Source organism: Peromyscus maniculatus, chromosome 3 (genome assembly GCF_049852395.1).
Source record: "Peromyscus maniculatus bairdii isolate BWxNUB_F1_BW_parent chromosome 3, HU_Pman_BW_mat_3.1, whole genome shotgun sequence".
Taxonomy (NCBI): Eukaryota; Metazoa; Chordata; class Mammalia; order Rodentia; family Cricetidae; genus Peromyscus; species Peromyscus maniculatus.
In genome coordinates, this window is record NC_134854.1 from 117,848,696 (window position 1) to 117,864,490 (window position 15,795).

At 45.6% G+C, this 15,795-nt stretch overlaps 1 protein-coding gene across 1 annotated transcript in view; it reads right to left on the reverse strand.

The window, feature by feature from the left end:
- Window positions 1–458: 458 nt before the first annotated feature.
- Window positions 459–15,795, reverse strand: part of Suclg2 (succinate-CoA ligase GDP-forming subunit beta) — a 294,010-nt gene continuing 278,673 nt past the window's right edge. The window contains exon 11 of the mRNA XM_076567432.1: window positions 459–1,492. Within this exon, the coding sequence (XP_076423547.1) occupies window positions 1,377–1,492 (116 nt within the window). The 3' untranslated portion in view covers window positions 459–1,376. The remainder of the gene's footprint in view (window positions 1,493–15,795) is intronic.

Sequence of the window (15,795 nt, forward strand, 5' to 3'; positions counted from 1 at the left end):
GTGCGGTGTTCAAGAAAAGACATATGACTTGATCTAGTTGATGTTTTATTTCTCCATGGCATGTATGTATATATACTTTATCCATTTGTGAAATGTGTGAGAATAATGTAAAATGAACAAACAAAATCGTGTGGCCAGCTATGCACTGGTGTGTGGATGGGAAAACTGTTAAGGGTGGCCCCTGGTGTACATCACAGTGTTTGACTGGACCATGTTACCCTGTCCAAGATCAGAGACATATTTTTGGATTTGTGTCTAATATGGAAATTTTAGTCCTTCACTGAATCACCTGCCACAGCAATGGTCACATGACAAGGCAGAGTGGAGCTGGAACAATCTGGGGTCAACTGCAGTTTCCTAACTGGAGTTAGCATTCAGACCCAAAGGCTGGTGCCTTCACAGGAAAAGAACGGTGAAGCAATGATAAATTGACAGAAATGAGAAATAAGCAGCTAACATACCACTGAAAAATGAATTTATTTAAAATGTATATCAATACAAATTTATCAAAATTAAACAAAAAAAATCAAATTAAGAAAATTCCCATCACAAAAAAGCACATTATTAGAAAGGCCACCTTCTCTCCACTGACATTTCCCATCTCTGACAAGCTGGTAGATGTGAAATGGAGGGGATGAGAGGGAAAAGCTTCGCCACCAACACAGCCTGATCTTCGGTTTTGCCGCTCAATGAAATGGCTTAATCACTGTTTCATAAAAACCAGCATTCACCAACTATGACGTGAAACTGAACCTTTCATTTAAACTTGTAACTAAGGCTTCTGGCTGCAATTTAGTGTGAGGCAGGCAGTATATTCAACATATTAAGGCACAGGGTAAAATGTGTGCAATGTACATGTATTAATATGGGACTCTCAACAGAAACCACACTTTGGAACGTTCCCGGGCTTTCTAAGAGTGTTGGAATTAGGAGCCTGTGGAAACCGCTGTTCCTCCATGTGTCCTTCTGGAAGTCACTATGTTAAACAGAATCCTGTCTGAACTTGTGAGTCCTGCAATTTTTCTATTACAGAAGATTAAATGTCCACAAAGTTCTTGTGGATGGACCTACATCAGGCTTCAAATACTGTACCTATGCACATTATTTGGCCACACTGATTGTGGCCCAGAGCTGGCAGACCCTGCTACTGACTGGGCAAGAAAAAGTGTGAAACTGTAAGATGTGATTTTTTTTTTTTTGCAATGACTACAGTGCAAGATCAGCTTTAGGCACTCTGGATAGCTTATTTGAGAAAGTTCAGACTTAAGATTTTTTTTCAGATAATGATCCTTGTGTGTGACCCTTTCCCAGTGAGATAACATTGCTTTCACAGTGTTGAGGAAAGTGCCCTTCTTCACAGGAGCCCGGGGAAGATATCACTTCTTTGCCACACTGGCAACAGCTTTCTTGGCTGCATCCTCCAGGTCCTTGGCTGGTGTAATGGGGAGTCCACTGCTTTTGAGGATCTTCTGAGCCTCCTGGACATTAGTTCCTAGAAGAGGGGACAATGACAATTGTTAAATTCAACTGCAAGCAGCACACCCAGTCACAGTGGACAACTGAAATCCTAGGATGCCTGGTTTCCCTTGATGCCAACAGTTAATTCAACACATATGGCTTTTTCTTGTCAAGCTCTGGCTTTTCAGATATACCCAGATAACACATTCTCTCCTCTTCTTTTCACTTTAATGAACTCGCATTAGATGACACTGCCTGTGTTTTCTCCAGTACTCCAAAAAAAGAGAAATAAACATTCCCTAAGATCGTGCACACACAGTAAGTTTCCCAGCCACTTGCTCAGTAAGTTTGAAGGAAGAAAATCTAAACTGGAGCTGTCTCTTCACTGAGTCTGGGAGAAAGTGATGTAAGCATCTCATGAAACTGCTCCTGTGTTCTTATCCAGCTGCCAGGTGGCCTTTCTCTACTGGCCCAGATAAGAACAGGCATTCAGTCAGGTCAGCATGTCTTACACAGAGACGATGGCCAGGTGAGCAGACTGCGCTGATATGGTAGCACTGGCTCTTCTGGGACACTGAGTCTGCTAGAGCAGTGGGAATCGAACAATGGGCCCCTTGAGCAGCAGAAGGCACTGAAGCCTTTACCTCTGCCATGCATTTAGAGTACGGTGTTTAGTTAATCACTTAACTTCGAGTTTCAACTACTTAACAAAATATTTTGTTTTATGAGTGCTTTGCTGGCATGTATGTCTGTCTGTTCATGCCTGGCCTGCAGAGGCCAGGAGAAGGCATCAGATACCCTGGAACTGGAATCACAGATGGATGTAAGCCACCTTATGAATGTTGGGAATCAAACCAGAGTCCTCTGGAACAGCAGCAAGTGCTCTTAGCAGTGAGACATTACCCTCTCTCACATCCCTCCTTCTCTCAACAAAACCCTTCTTCTCAGCAACTCCCTACTTTCCAGGCTTTTTTGTGTGTGACCTATTGAGTTTAACTAAGGCTGGCTGCATGAGTGTGGGCAAAACATCATTACCGGAACCAAATGGGCACCAAAGAAAGTATCACCTGTTATCACAGCCACCATCATCGTCAGGAGTCCCTCTGGGAGGGGTGGAGCTTCAACTTCTTATAACTGTCTTCTTTGGAGCTAATATTCACTATGTACTTATGCATGCCAAGCAACTAAGATGCAGCACATGAATTTCAATAAGAGATATGAGAAGGTCCTATTGTCCAGCTTTTATAGATAAAGTAAGTGAGTTTATGGAGGTGATGAGTGGCAGAGAGCAGACTTACCTGCTCTATGTAATAACGTAGTTCTGCATGTTCCACACGCTTCTTTGTAATATGAAGACGGAAACACAATATGAGGGAAAGCATTTTGTTAACGACAATGTCTCTGTGGCATACATGGTGAGCTTTCCGCAAAGATTCCTGCTTCCCTTCTACAATGTAGGGCTGGGAAGGGGCTGCCTGGACAGAGATTATTTCCCAAGTACTCCTCCAGCTAAGTAGTATGACATGACAAGTCTGCCCAACAGAATGTGAGTGGATACGGAACACATGCTCATAACTATCTCCACATGACTTCTACTTTTCTCTGTTTGACTTTCAGTTATGTTACCAGTAAGGGTAACTCTGGGGGGCACCTTTTTACAGATGGCAATGACTTCTTTGGCTTAGACACTTGATTATGATATGGAGCCCAGTACTGGACTCACTCATCCTCCCAGACTCTATGTGAAGGAGAATGAGATTTCAATAATGCTAAACTCCTGATACATCAACATGGCTGTTATTCAGGGGCTGGCTGTATGTATGTATATTATTCTGAATCAAATATTGTGTGTGCATATGTGTGTGTGTGTGTGTGTGTGTGTGTGTGTGTACATGATGTACATGTACAGATGCCAATTCAGGTGTAGATCCTCAGGGGCTGTCCACCTTGTTTTTCTGAGACAAGGCCTCTCATTGGCCTTGTCTCAGAATCTAACAGGGATGGGATGTCACTTCTTAGGTGAGACATAAAAGTGTTGTTCGACTCTTAGATGGTCTTTTAATAAAAAACCCAGAGTCAGATATTGGGGTGAAAGCTGAAAGATCAGAGAAACAGAACAAGCCACAGCCAACCTCACCTTGCCAACTCCTCAGCTGATTTGTTTCCTCAGTCTGAAAGCCTCTGAGGATCTCAGCTTAACTCCTTTAATTCCTGTTTCCTCACGCCTTATACACCTTTCTTCGTCCTGCCATGTCACTTCCTGGGATTAAAGGCATATGCCACCAATGCCTGGTTCTGTTTCCAGTGTGGGCTTGAACTTACAGAGATCCAGAAGGACCTCTGCCTCCCGAGTGACAGGATTAAGGGTGTGTGCCACCACTGTCTGCTATGTCTAATCGAGTGGCTGTCTCTGTCCTCCGATCCCCAGGCAAGCTTATCAGGGTACACAATACATCACCACTTCAAAACCTGTGCTCTGTCTTGCCTGCTTTAACAGTTCTCTATTTATGCTGGCAAACTGCCACATTTCAAGCCACCCTATAGACAAGGCCCGTTTTCCAAGCACCCAAGGGCCACCTCTAGCCAACAGCTATGGAGGAATGAGGCAACCAGGAACAGAATCCTATTACCAACCACAGAAGCCAGCTTGAAAGTGAACTACCCGCTTAGCAAGCTGTGAGGTGTCTGCAGTTCTGTCCAACATACATCTGCTACAACCTGCTGAAGACTGAGGGGAGGACCCAGCTAAGTCACACCCAGATTCCTGCCCTTGGATATGTAAGATATTCACACCTCCTTTGTTACATGTTCAAATTTCAGGATCATCTGCCATACACAGGCAGATGCAAAGCTTTATTACTTAATTAACGCACCTCCAGTGTGCATTCTGATTCATCTGGTAAGGTTTGAGTCCCAGTTCCAGAGGCTGAGAAGCAAGACAGGGTTTGGACCACGGCATGTGTTAGGTAAGAGACTAAGGAATTCAGACAATGATCTGTAGGTGTGGCCCTCATGGAACAATGACAGAGTGAAGCAGAAGCCTGGCCTGACCCCAAATTACATCTCTGGACCAGAAGTTTGATGTGTAAATTTCTTCCTTCCGAAGCGAGATGGACTGGGATACCTTCGTCAACTGTGCCCACCCCCAGTCTGCCAGAGACAAAGTAACAACAGCTTTTCCTTTCTAACATTCTCTAGTCTTAGCACCCAGCTCCCCAGACCTCCACACAGCCATGGAACATACTGGCCTCTCCTGCACCTCCATCCTGAGATTTTGGGGGTTAGCTTGTTTTTCTCATGGTTCCATCCATTCTGAGAATTATTCACTCAGAATTCTCTATTCACTATTACCTGAGTTCTCCTCCACGTGTAAGGATGAATTAGATGCTGATTTTTAAAAAACTCACATATGAAGCTGCTTTTCCTTGTGACCAACAACATAAATAATTCAGATCCTTAATTAATATCATCTGCAGCATCTGGCTTAGCGGCAGTATTCTCAAGGGGAATAAAAAGGATGGATGTTAAAATTCACAAGTGCCTAGGCAGGCACCCAGAGCCCCAGCGTCCTCTGCCCTGGATACCTATCCACTCACTAGAAGCTGTCTCTCACAGTCTCCTGGGCCACCCTCCTTGCCACCACCTTCAACGTCCCAACTAGAGCAGCCTTGTCAAATGGGCTGCTAGAGTCTTCCATGATCTCTACAGGGCAGCAGGGACGAGCCCTGTGGGGAGGCTTAGTGGCATTTCCTACAGCCATGGCAGTACACACCCAAGTCGGGGCCAGTTTGCTTCTCAGGGTACCTTGCAGTATCCGCCACATGTTACATCTGAGCTGACAGACTGAGGACAGACAGAGTCACACATGGTGACGCCTGAGGAGAGAGGTGTGGGCAGATCCTTTTCTGATCATCTTGCAAGTAAGAGGGTTCTCTAGGGGCCTCGGCTGTGACTTCGTGCCCTGAGGCACTCTGTCTGCTCTGGCTCCTCTCCAGGGCGGGCTCTGAGATGCTACCAATTCTCTCACTGTGCAGCTCTGGTGCCCAGGGGAAGAGGCCTCCCTCTCAGGTTATGCAGGTGGGCACGGTCAGGGGGAGGGGTGAAGGGAGCAGCTTACACTCTTTCTTCCTGGCAACTCCTTCAGTGCCACACCAAAACACCCAACTGCTTCCTAATTCCAGGATCTACTAAAGCGAGTTTTAATTATACTCGCTGTTACACTTTAATTACAGCCTCAATTATTAAGCATATTCTAGCATTCTTGGAAGAAGCAGGATGTGAATGGATTGTAATGACTGTGATGAGAAATGGATCAAAAGAGAGGTGCCATGACCAGACAGAAATCAGGAGGGGCTTATGGGGAGACCAACCAGAGATACAAGAGAAGAGAGAGTCCTGAGGAACGAGCCAGAGAATGATACATGTGAAGAGAGAAAGGCCTGGTCGAAAAGGCATCCATACAGTGAAGAAACGGGGAGCTTGCCACGCGGCCTCTGCACGCGGCCCGTCCTTTCTCTTTGCTCCGTCTCTCTGAAGGCTTCTCCTGGCTTCCCCCGACGGCTGGGCTTCGCCCACAGCCTAGCCTGGCCAGCAATTACTACCATTCGCCTCCTCCTTCTGGGTGAGGAAGCAGCTGGAGGGGGAAGGGAAGAGAGGTTGCAGAGACAAAAGCAGCCAGTAAAAACCAGGTCATGGGCAACCAGGATGCCCTGGGCAAATGCCTGTGAGCTTCGAGATCGGTTGGCGAATGGTATTATTGGAGTGTGTGAGGTTTCCTCTGATCTCTGACCTCCATGGCTGACATCTATCCCCCAGCCCCTTTTCTGACTTTAGCTCTAAATAGAAACCATCACAGCTACTTTACACTGACATGGAATTAAGTGTTCCAAAGAGAGTTTTTATGCCTGTGCACACAATTACAACAGAAATTGATCGCTTTGCCACATTTAAATGGTGCTGCTGACATGCTCTAATATTTATTAAATGCTGCCATGCTTTCCAATGAGGCTGCAGGACAACATGCTTAATAACCACCTGAACACATAACTGATCAACCCGCACGGCTCGGGCGGCTGGCATTTCTTAATTCTGGCTTGACAGCCAATCGGCCGTGAGGCTCTCTACCCACTTACAGGCCTTGAAAATGACAACATGGAGGAGTCACAGGGGGCACTGGCTCAAAACAGACTCTTGCTCTGCTGCTGGAGGACATGAGAAAAATAATCATATTAAAAATGTAAAAATGTCTCCACCACTTCGGTAGTGGCTTCCGGCCACTGGGTGGAGGAAGAGAGCTACAAACAGACACGCAGGGGTAATTTATCAAAACGCGCCACGCTTTCATCATACAGGAGCGAAGACAACACCAGAGTTCACAGGATTTGGGTGAAAAGGCACAGCATCTCCCTCCCCCAACTCAGGCCAGCCTTTACCCCAAAGGACTCCAGTACAGAAATGTACAGAAGCTTGAATCACAATTTTAATAAGTATTCATGTGTATATGCATGTGTGTGTGTGCGCATGTGTGCATGTGTGTGTGCATGTGTGCGTGCATGCATGCGTGCGTGTGTGTGTGTGTGTGTGTGTGTGTGTGTGTGTGTGTGTATACACATGTGTGTGAACACGTGTGCCTCTGGAGGCCGGAGCTCAACATTGGGCATCTTCCTCAGTCATTCTCCATCTTATGTTTTCAGACAGGGTCTCTCACTGAACCTAGACTTCACCAATTTTGGAAGATGAAACAAGACTAGAGTTCAGATTTGTCTGATGTCAAAATCACCTAACAGCCATGCACCATGGAGCACCATGCGGAAAAAAACACTGGCATTCTTTAAGCTAAACCTTCACTTGCTCTCACTAGAGAAAACTGAGGCTAGGGAATTGACGTGGTCAGTCAGTGAGCTCTCACAGGCCTGACTCAGCCTCCTGTTCTAATCAGGGCTGGCACACTACGGCTTTAGAGCCCAGTGCAGCCAGCCCACAACCTCTTTGTATGCTGCTTGTAAGCTAAGAATAGTTTTCATATTTTTAAATAGCTGAGTGAAAAATCAGAATAATATTTTGTGATACATGAAAATTACATGAAATTCAAATTTCACTGCTCATAAATAGAATTTTGATGGAGCACGGCCAAGCTGATGCGCTTGCAGACTGCTGATTGCTATGCTCAACAATGGCTGAGCCAGGGTGGTGATACAGACAGTATGGCTTACAGCGTCTGAAATGGTCCAGAGCTCTGCTCTGTCTAACAGAAGCCTCTTTTCTTTCCTTGGAGTGGAAACAGGACATTCTTCACAGCAGCAGACTCCTGAGAGTCCAGTGTCCCTGTGTCCTGCTTCTCCTTTCAAGCCATTATCAGATAGAGAAAAGCTGTTTTCTGGAGGACTGTTAATTTAGATAATGTATCACACCTCTTTTCTCTTGTTATTCTTTTAGAAATGGAATAAATTGAACAAGCATGCTGAGAAAGAGATCATGGACACACTCCAATCCACAATAGCCCCAAAGAACATACACATCTAAGAACAAATCTCACCAAAGAGGCAAAGCCTCTACAATGAACTTTAAATCTCTGAAGAAAGGACACTGAGGAAGAGATTTGAAAATGAAAGATCTTACATACTCGAGGATCAGTAGAATTAATACTGTGAAAATGATCATACTACCAAAAGCAATTTACAGATTCAATGCAATTCTAATCAAAATCCCTACAACATTCTTCACAGACATAGAAGAAAAAAATCTTAGCTACTTTATTTTTACTGTGAAGAGGCACTGTGACCAAGGAAACTTATAAAAGAAAAGCATTAAATTGGGAGCTTGCTTACAGTTCAGAGGGTGATTCCATAACCATTATGGCAGGAAGCACAGCAGCAGGAAGGCAGTCATGACGCTGGGGCAGTAGCTGAGAGCTTACATTCTGATCTGAGGCAGTGAGAGAGCTAAGTGGAATGGCATGGATGTTTGAAGCCTGAAAGCCCACCCCCAGTGACATATCTCCAAAAAGGTCCCACCTCCTAATCCTTACCAAACAGTTCCACCAACTGAGGACCAAACATTCAAAAATAGAATCATCACACACACACACACACACACAAAAATCTTAAAATTTACATGGAACCACAAAAGGCCCCAGATAGCCAAAGCTATCTTTAGCAAAAAGAACAAGGCTGGAGGGATTGTCATTCCAAATTTCAAGGTGTATTATGAGGTTACAGTAATAAAAACAGCCATATGGTACTGGCACAAAAACAGACACGAAGACCAATGGAAAAAAAATAGAAGACTCGAATATACTGAGTACACAACTAAAACCATCTGATAGTTGATACAGATGCCAAAAACACACTGCAGAAAAGACAACATCATCAACAAATGGTGCTGGGAAAACCAGATGTCCACAAGCAAAAGCGTAAAATTAGGCCCACAGTGATTACCTTACACCTGGCTTTATCCCCAGGTCTGAATGACTTGAGAAAGTCCCTGTCCATTTGAGGATTGAGATTTTTCATTCTTGGGTGAGCATCTTATCAAAGCACCCTGAACCTTCTACTTTTTATGAATATTGAGGCTGATACAGGATGGCCTATGGAGTTATATCACAGCCATGGTAAGAACACATACATCGTGTGGAGAGGATATTTGTTTACAGGACTTCTGTGGAAGGAATCAGCTTTAGTAGTAGGAAGTCTCTGACCAAGGTGCATTCTTCTGATCACAAAAGCAAGGTTCAAGATCAAGTCTAATGTGTGTTCACTGAGAGCTAATCTTAGATACATACGCTTTTGCTTTCAATTATGTTATCCCTAAAAAAAAAGTAGCATAAATATTAATGCAAGCCATGTTCAACTGCAATATTAAATTAGAATGCAAAGAACCCTCTGGCAAGCAAAACAGGCTGCAGCACTATACTCACTCTCATCATCTACAGGAACAGGACAGACCTTTGGGTATTTTTAAAAGTTGTATTCACTCTTTGAGAATTCATAGAGTGTGTTTTGATCATACTCATCCCCTCCTCCCAACTTCTCTCACATCCACCCTCTTCCCATCCACTCAACTTTTGTCTTCTTTTTTCACCCAAGTACAATTTGTGCTGCCTACATATTCTTGGGTGTGTGGACTTCCATTAGAATGTATTTATTTTCTAGGGGCTACCCTCTGAAAAAAAAACTTATTCTCATTCTCCCAGTGGCTATCGGTTGCCAATAGCTCCTGAACTAGGGATGGGCTTCATGTTTCTCTGCGCTCCTTGTGCTGGGATTTGGCCTGTCATGAGCTTGCTTAGGTCTTACGAATGTTATAGGACATATCTTTTGAAGAAATCTTAAAATCTGCAATGCCTTTCCTTTTATACCTTCCTTGTATGTTCCTCTAGTTTTCAATCCTTGTGTCCTCTAACTTATGGATAATGTAAGGTAACTTTGACAATGCCAGGTGTCCGTCTAAAATGCTGACCTTGAACTCCATTGCTCCTTGCTATAGTTTGGTTATAATAAGCATGGCCCCCTTAAAGATTCATGTGCTGTATGTTTGCTCCTCAGCATGGTGGCATTGAGTTGGTAGAAACTTTAAGAAGTGGGTTCTAATAGAAGGTAATTCCCAAGGGTCATGGGAGTATACAGCAGGTGATAACTAGTGTTTAACAGCTCGACCCACCAGACGAATAACTCTGTTGGGGAGCCCCACTAGGCAAAGTTTGTGGGGTCACTGTCTGCGGAAACCGGTTGTTTTCTGGCTGTTAACTTTCTCATGAGCCACCACTTACCTCCCTAAAAAGAACAGCTGTAGGGTTCTTTCCACAGCCCACTGGTAGTGTGTTTTACATCTTTGGGCACACATATAGCTGTGGATGGTCAGGAAGATGATTTCTGTTTAAGCTGTATAATTCTGATGATTGGAAATAACACTAGAATATTTTTCATAACTGACACAGAAAAGTAACAGTATTCTTAGTCACAAAGACAGCTAATTTTAGATTTCAGAATAAATTCAAAACAAACTAGATGTCCCTGTGGAGAATACACAAAGGTAAATTCAGGTGTTTATTGCTGAATCAAGGTCAGATTTGAAACAACTCTGGTAGACATAACCCCCTACAGTAATTCTCTTTCTGCACATACCCCAACTACTCAAGGTTGAGCCAACTAACTGTTCTTGTTAAGTCCTGAATTTCAGCGTCATTCTGTCTAGGAACACTAACTACTCAGGCTACATGCTTGGCCAAGTGTTACTCACTGACTGGTCAATGTGACCTTCCTAGTCTGAGATAAACCGTGTGATTCCTTATGTGTATCAGCTTGGTTCTGTCTCTGATTGTTTACTCAAGAAATGCTTTGTGACCCTGAAAATGTAACTCATATTTGTGCAGAGTTTGGCTGTGGGAGGAAGGCTGTGTGGAGCTATGGAGAGAGCTGTTGTGTATAGAGCTGGGCATAGGTGTGTGTGTGTGTGTGTGTGTGTGTGTGTGTGTGTGTGTGTTTGTGTGTGCACTGAGTGAGGGATGCAGCTGAATGGGCAGAGAAGGAAGTGTGAGGGAGAAGAGGGAACGAGGAGTGAGGGATTGTTACAGTGCATGTGTGGGTGTTCAGAGGAAGCTGAGGAGAGAGGATGAGTAGCTAGGCAGGAGAGAGAGCAAGAGAGATTTTCATAGAGGATTTTTTTAAGACGAAATAAAAGAGAAAGTTACCATCAGAAAGTGTGTGTTTCCTTATTTTCCTCTTAGATAGAAAAGGTCTAGCCCTCACTGCATTCGTGGGTTTTCTTACTACCCTGGTACTGACTGGAGGCTGGTACCATGTCCTTATGTCATGAGGACGTACCCTTCAAAGACTAATTCAGGTCTCATGGACTGGACTAGTTTATCCTAAAATGTGCTGCACAACAAGAGTGAGGTGCCCTTGTTTTGGTCTCTTGTCTTTTTTTCTCATGTAGTCCAGGCTGGTCTCAAACTCTATGTAGCCAAGGCTGACTCTGAGTTCCTAATCCTGCCTCCAGCTCCCAAGTGCTGCTGTCGCAGGTAGGCACAGCTGTGCCTGCTCTCCTGCCCCTTGGCTTGCCAGATGATCTCTTCTAAATTCAACTCGGCCAAGTGTTACCATCCAGGTTCTCAGAGATGAGCAGATGCCAGCTCTTCAGAAGTAGAGCTGAATAAACCACTTTTCTTGATAAAGTACCCAGACCTAGGTATTTTGTTACAGCGGCACAAAGCATACTAATAGACTGCCTGAGAAGTGCATTATGGTATGTGACTCTGTGAGTAGGAGAGGGAAATGACTGAGTGTGGACTCTAATGCTAATATTTTCCTAGAGAGAAAACTGTATTTGAAGAGCTTGATATTGCTTGCCAAATTCTAACTTGACTCTCACAAAACATTTGGATGCTGAGCCCAGAGCTAGATGTAGAAATGGACAGTACAAGGGGTTTCCAGGACTCTAGGCCTTGCTGCTGGGCTCTTTTCCACTTCAGGGTCTACAAACTATGGCTCACAAGCCAGACCTGTTTTGATGTTTGTTTCTGTACTAAAAGACTTATTAGGAACCAGGCATGGCCATCTCTCCCTGCACTATCCAGAGCTGCTCCAACACTGCCACAGAGAGAGACCTGAGAACTATAGCAGGGATATATGGCCACAAAGGCCAAGTACAGGCTCTTCACAGGAAAGCTTAAAATCAGAATGCCCATCCTCATGGCTGATGGATGGTGTGAGGTAAGAAATAGCCTCATTTGGTTCTTTCCAGTTTTGCAGCCTCGATTTGCTGTATTTCTAGGGGAGAAAATCCCCTGTATGATTTGACATGCCAATGGCAAAAGCTTAGCAACCCCCCCCCCATTCCTTTTGATATTTGCAGTGTGCAATCATGATTATGGAAACCTTTACTTCTGAGCTACGATGCATCAAGATTTTACTGGCACAACACGCCCAGCAGCCGTGGCCAATAAGCAGAAGGTGGCATGGGATGGAGGCTATCTGTCTTCCCTGCTCTAAAACAGACACAAAGTCTATCTGGAGAGCCCAGGGATAGTTTCCAGGTGGTGTTCTCTGGAATAGTCTTACTGCAGGTTAACCTATCATCTGTAAAACAAAGGACAGAATCCTCCTGCAGGTCTCCTCCCTAATGGCAAGGTGTTGATCAGTCTAACTTATAGTGTTACATGAAGAAACTGAGGTGTGAAGACATGAACTGATCACGCACACAGATAATGTCCAGAAAGCAGACAGTGAGTCTGTGGTGCCTACAGTGGTCCTGGTGCCTACCATGCTCTAACCACTCTTCATTAAAACAGCTCCACCTTAGCCGGGCGGTGGTGGCGCACGCCTTTAATCCCAGCACTCGGGAGGCAGAGCCAGGCGGATCTCTGTGAGTTCGAGGCCAGCCTGGGCTACCAAGTGAGCTCCAGGAAAGGCGCAAAGCTACGCAGAGAAACCCTGTCTCGAAAAACCAAAAAAAAAAAAAAAAAAAACAGCTCCACCTAGAGCTATAGCTCAAATGGTACCATGTGCTTGTTCTTGAAAAGACTGCCTACTGTCTGAACTGACAAGCTTGACTAGAGCCAACCACTCTAGGGACAGAATGGTCTGAGATGTGCATTGGGGGACAGTATTGATTAGCATAGCGTCCATTTCATCCTCACCCACCAGTGTCTGCCTTGAGAAAGAGATTGGGGGGGGGGCATTTGATTGGAGAATGCTGGCACAGAGAGACAAGTCTGTTCCCCCAGGGCAAGCCCAGGTCACCTACTGCTCCGAGGGCTTCTGCTGTAGAGGAGGTAGGCCTGGTGAAGTTAAGCAGTGCCTGAGTATAGGCCTGAAAACCTGACTAAACCTGGAGTTCACAGTAAAAAAGAGCCACAGTGAGGTGCAAGGTGAATACTTAAATATCTTTTTGATCAGCAAAGAAAGTACTATTTTGATCTGCTCAGTTCTCAACTTCTGACCAAGATGAGAACTCTGATGGGGAGCAGCCTGCTGGGTTCCCGCAGAGGCCCAGCCCCTGGGCCTGGTCAGATGGGTGCAGAACAACAAGGCAGTGGTTCTCAGGTAAGCCAAGTAAATGGGCACCTGTGGGATCTGGACTTCTTTGGGAGGCTACGAGACCAGGCTGGTCTTGGCAAGTGGCCACTAGGGCAGAGGTACCAAGAGAGAAGATTAAAGACAGAGAGCACAGATGTCCTCCTCAGAAGCCTCTGGCTTCGATGCCATTAGACCTCACCATAAACCTCCTTTGTGTGACGGTGGTCAAAGAGAATTAGCTGTCTGTCACATCTGCCTCCAGCCCTCAACACCACCTAGAGCGTGGGGACACGGCATGCTGCAGGGTTATCTTCTGTAGAGAAGACTCAGCTTATAGTGATGACAAGACTGCAGATACCCAAGTGGCAGAGATACTGGTTATGCACATTATCTACCTAGAGGTGAGAAGAGTGAAACTGGAACTGCCTAAGAGAGTAGATTAGTGCAGATTAAAACTTCTAATCCAGCCGGGCGGTGGTGGCGCACGCCTTTAATCCCAGCACTCGGGAGGCAGAGCCAGGCGGATCTCTGTGAGTTCGAGGCCAGCCTGGGCTACCAAGTGAGCTCCAGGAAAGGCGCAAAGCTACACAGAGAAACCCTGTCTCGAAAAACCAAAAAAAAAAAAAAAAAAAAAAAAAAACTTCTAATCCACAGAAGCTCTCCCTCTTCTGAGAAATGCTTCAGGCTAGCATCCACAAAGCTGGTTTACAGATCAGGAGCAGCACAGTTTAAACATGACTATATGTTGATCCATCCAGACATGGTGAAGCAGCTACAGGCTTGATTCCCTCCAGTGCCACATGTGGTGTAAGCTGGTGAAGAGGAAGTGAACACTAAGAAGAAGGAGGGTCACTGGGGGGAAAGGTGGGGTGCTAGTTATTAAGGGGAGGAAAGGGGAGGGATGTTTACCACTGCAATGAAAGCAGTCCCAGGCAGGGCACGTCTGCAAAGAACGCTGAAGGTGGGGATCGATGAAGGAGGGCTCTGGTGAGGTGGAGAGCAATGCAAGGTGCAGAGTGCATAGAAAACGGGGAGCTGGAGAATGGCTTGAGAAGAATGAGAACCAAACACTGGGAGGAGAAGGCATCACTGATGGGAACAGATGCCTTTAGCAACCAAAGGAGGCTGCAGGAGAGATGGGAGATATACTCACACAGCCTTGGGGATGAACCTTGCTAGGCACAGCACAAGAGGACAGGGCTCAAGGAATAGAAAATGAAAATGCAACTTGGTACCAAGCACATAATAGGAACAAGCATCCAAGAGGTCACTGAAACATGGTAAAGCGCAGAGACCAGGAATGTGATCAGCCATAGCAGAGGACCCTGCCTCTGTCACGTACCACTTTCACCCTGCTCAGCCCGTGTCGTCCCACCCAGAGCTCTGTCCTGATTACCCCAGACATGAACAGAAACGGCAGGCTCCAACATTCTGTAGGTAACTCCTAGTCAGGCACAGTCCGCCAAGTCCAGTTGTCTTGGTGGGAGACAAAGGCAAAGTGACTTTCCTAATTTATCCTGTGGGCATAGGCTTTGTCATGGCAGCAGACTTGCAGAAGGGATGGCCATCAAGCAGACACAAAGGAAAGCTTGGAGGCTCCTTCTGGCTGCTTTAAAACTCATAGATCTCTTTGCCCTGTCAGCAGCTGGAAGTTTTCTTTGTGCCCACACTGATGGGCACGCTGGATCTGCAACCCTGCAGTGGCAGCTCTACCGTGTAAGTGCTGTAGTGGGTGAGGGTCAGAGTGCTCACTCTCCTACCAGAGGGAAACCAGATGTCTCACCAACTAAGAAGAGCCTCAGGATCCCTCACCCTCGCCCCTTCAGAGCGTTAGGGAACATGACTGCGAAAGTAAGGCCTGGGGTGGTGGTGGATGAAGTCTGGAGTGAATGTATACTGTTGCCATGCCAAGGACACCAAAGCCTCAAAGCCATGAAAATGGCAAAGCCTTCCCACGGTGAGGCACAGAGGAACAGCAAAGCCTTTCGGTCCCCCAAGTATGAGTGTTTAGAAAGACTGACAAGCATGTATGTGCACATCTATCAGACAGAGCTTCCTCTTACTGGATCTACAACCTGAGACTGCTCTCCTACAGACTCCCTGAGACCAGCTAACTTCTTTCCTGTGCTGTACGAAATGACCGTGCGTTTCTGGGCAGAGAAGATGCCCTCCATCCGAGTGCCCACCCTACCCCAGCTCTTCTGTCTGTGTGTCTTTGTTTCTTCATTCCCATGGTGCCCCAGTCAGGTTCCAGGACCAAGCATTGGAGAATTTGGTAGTAAGAGTAAGGTAACAACAAAAAGTGCAGGATTCTGGCTTTGGT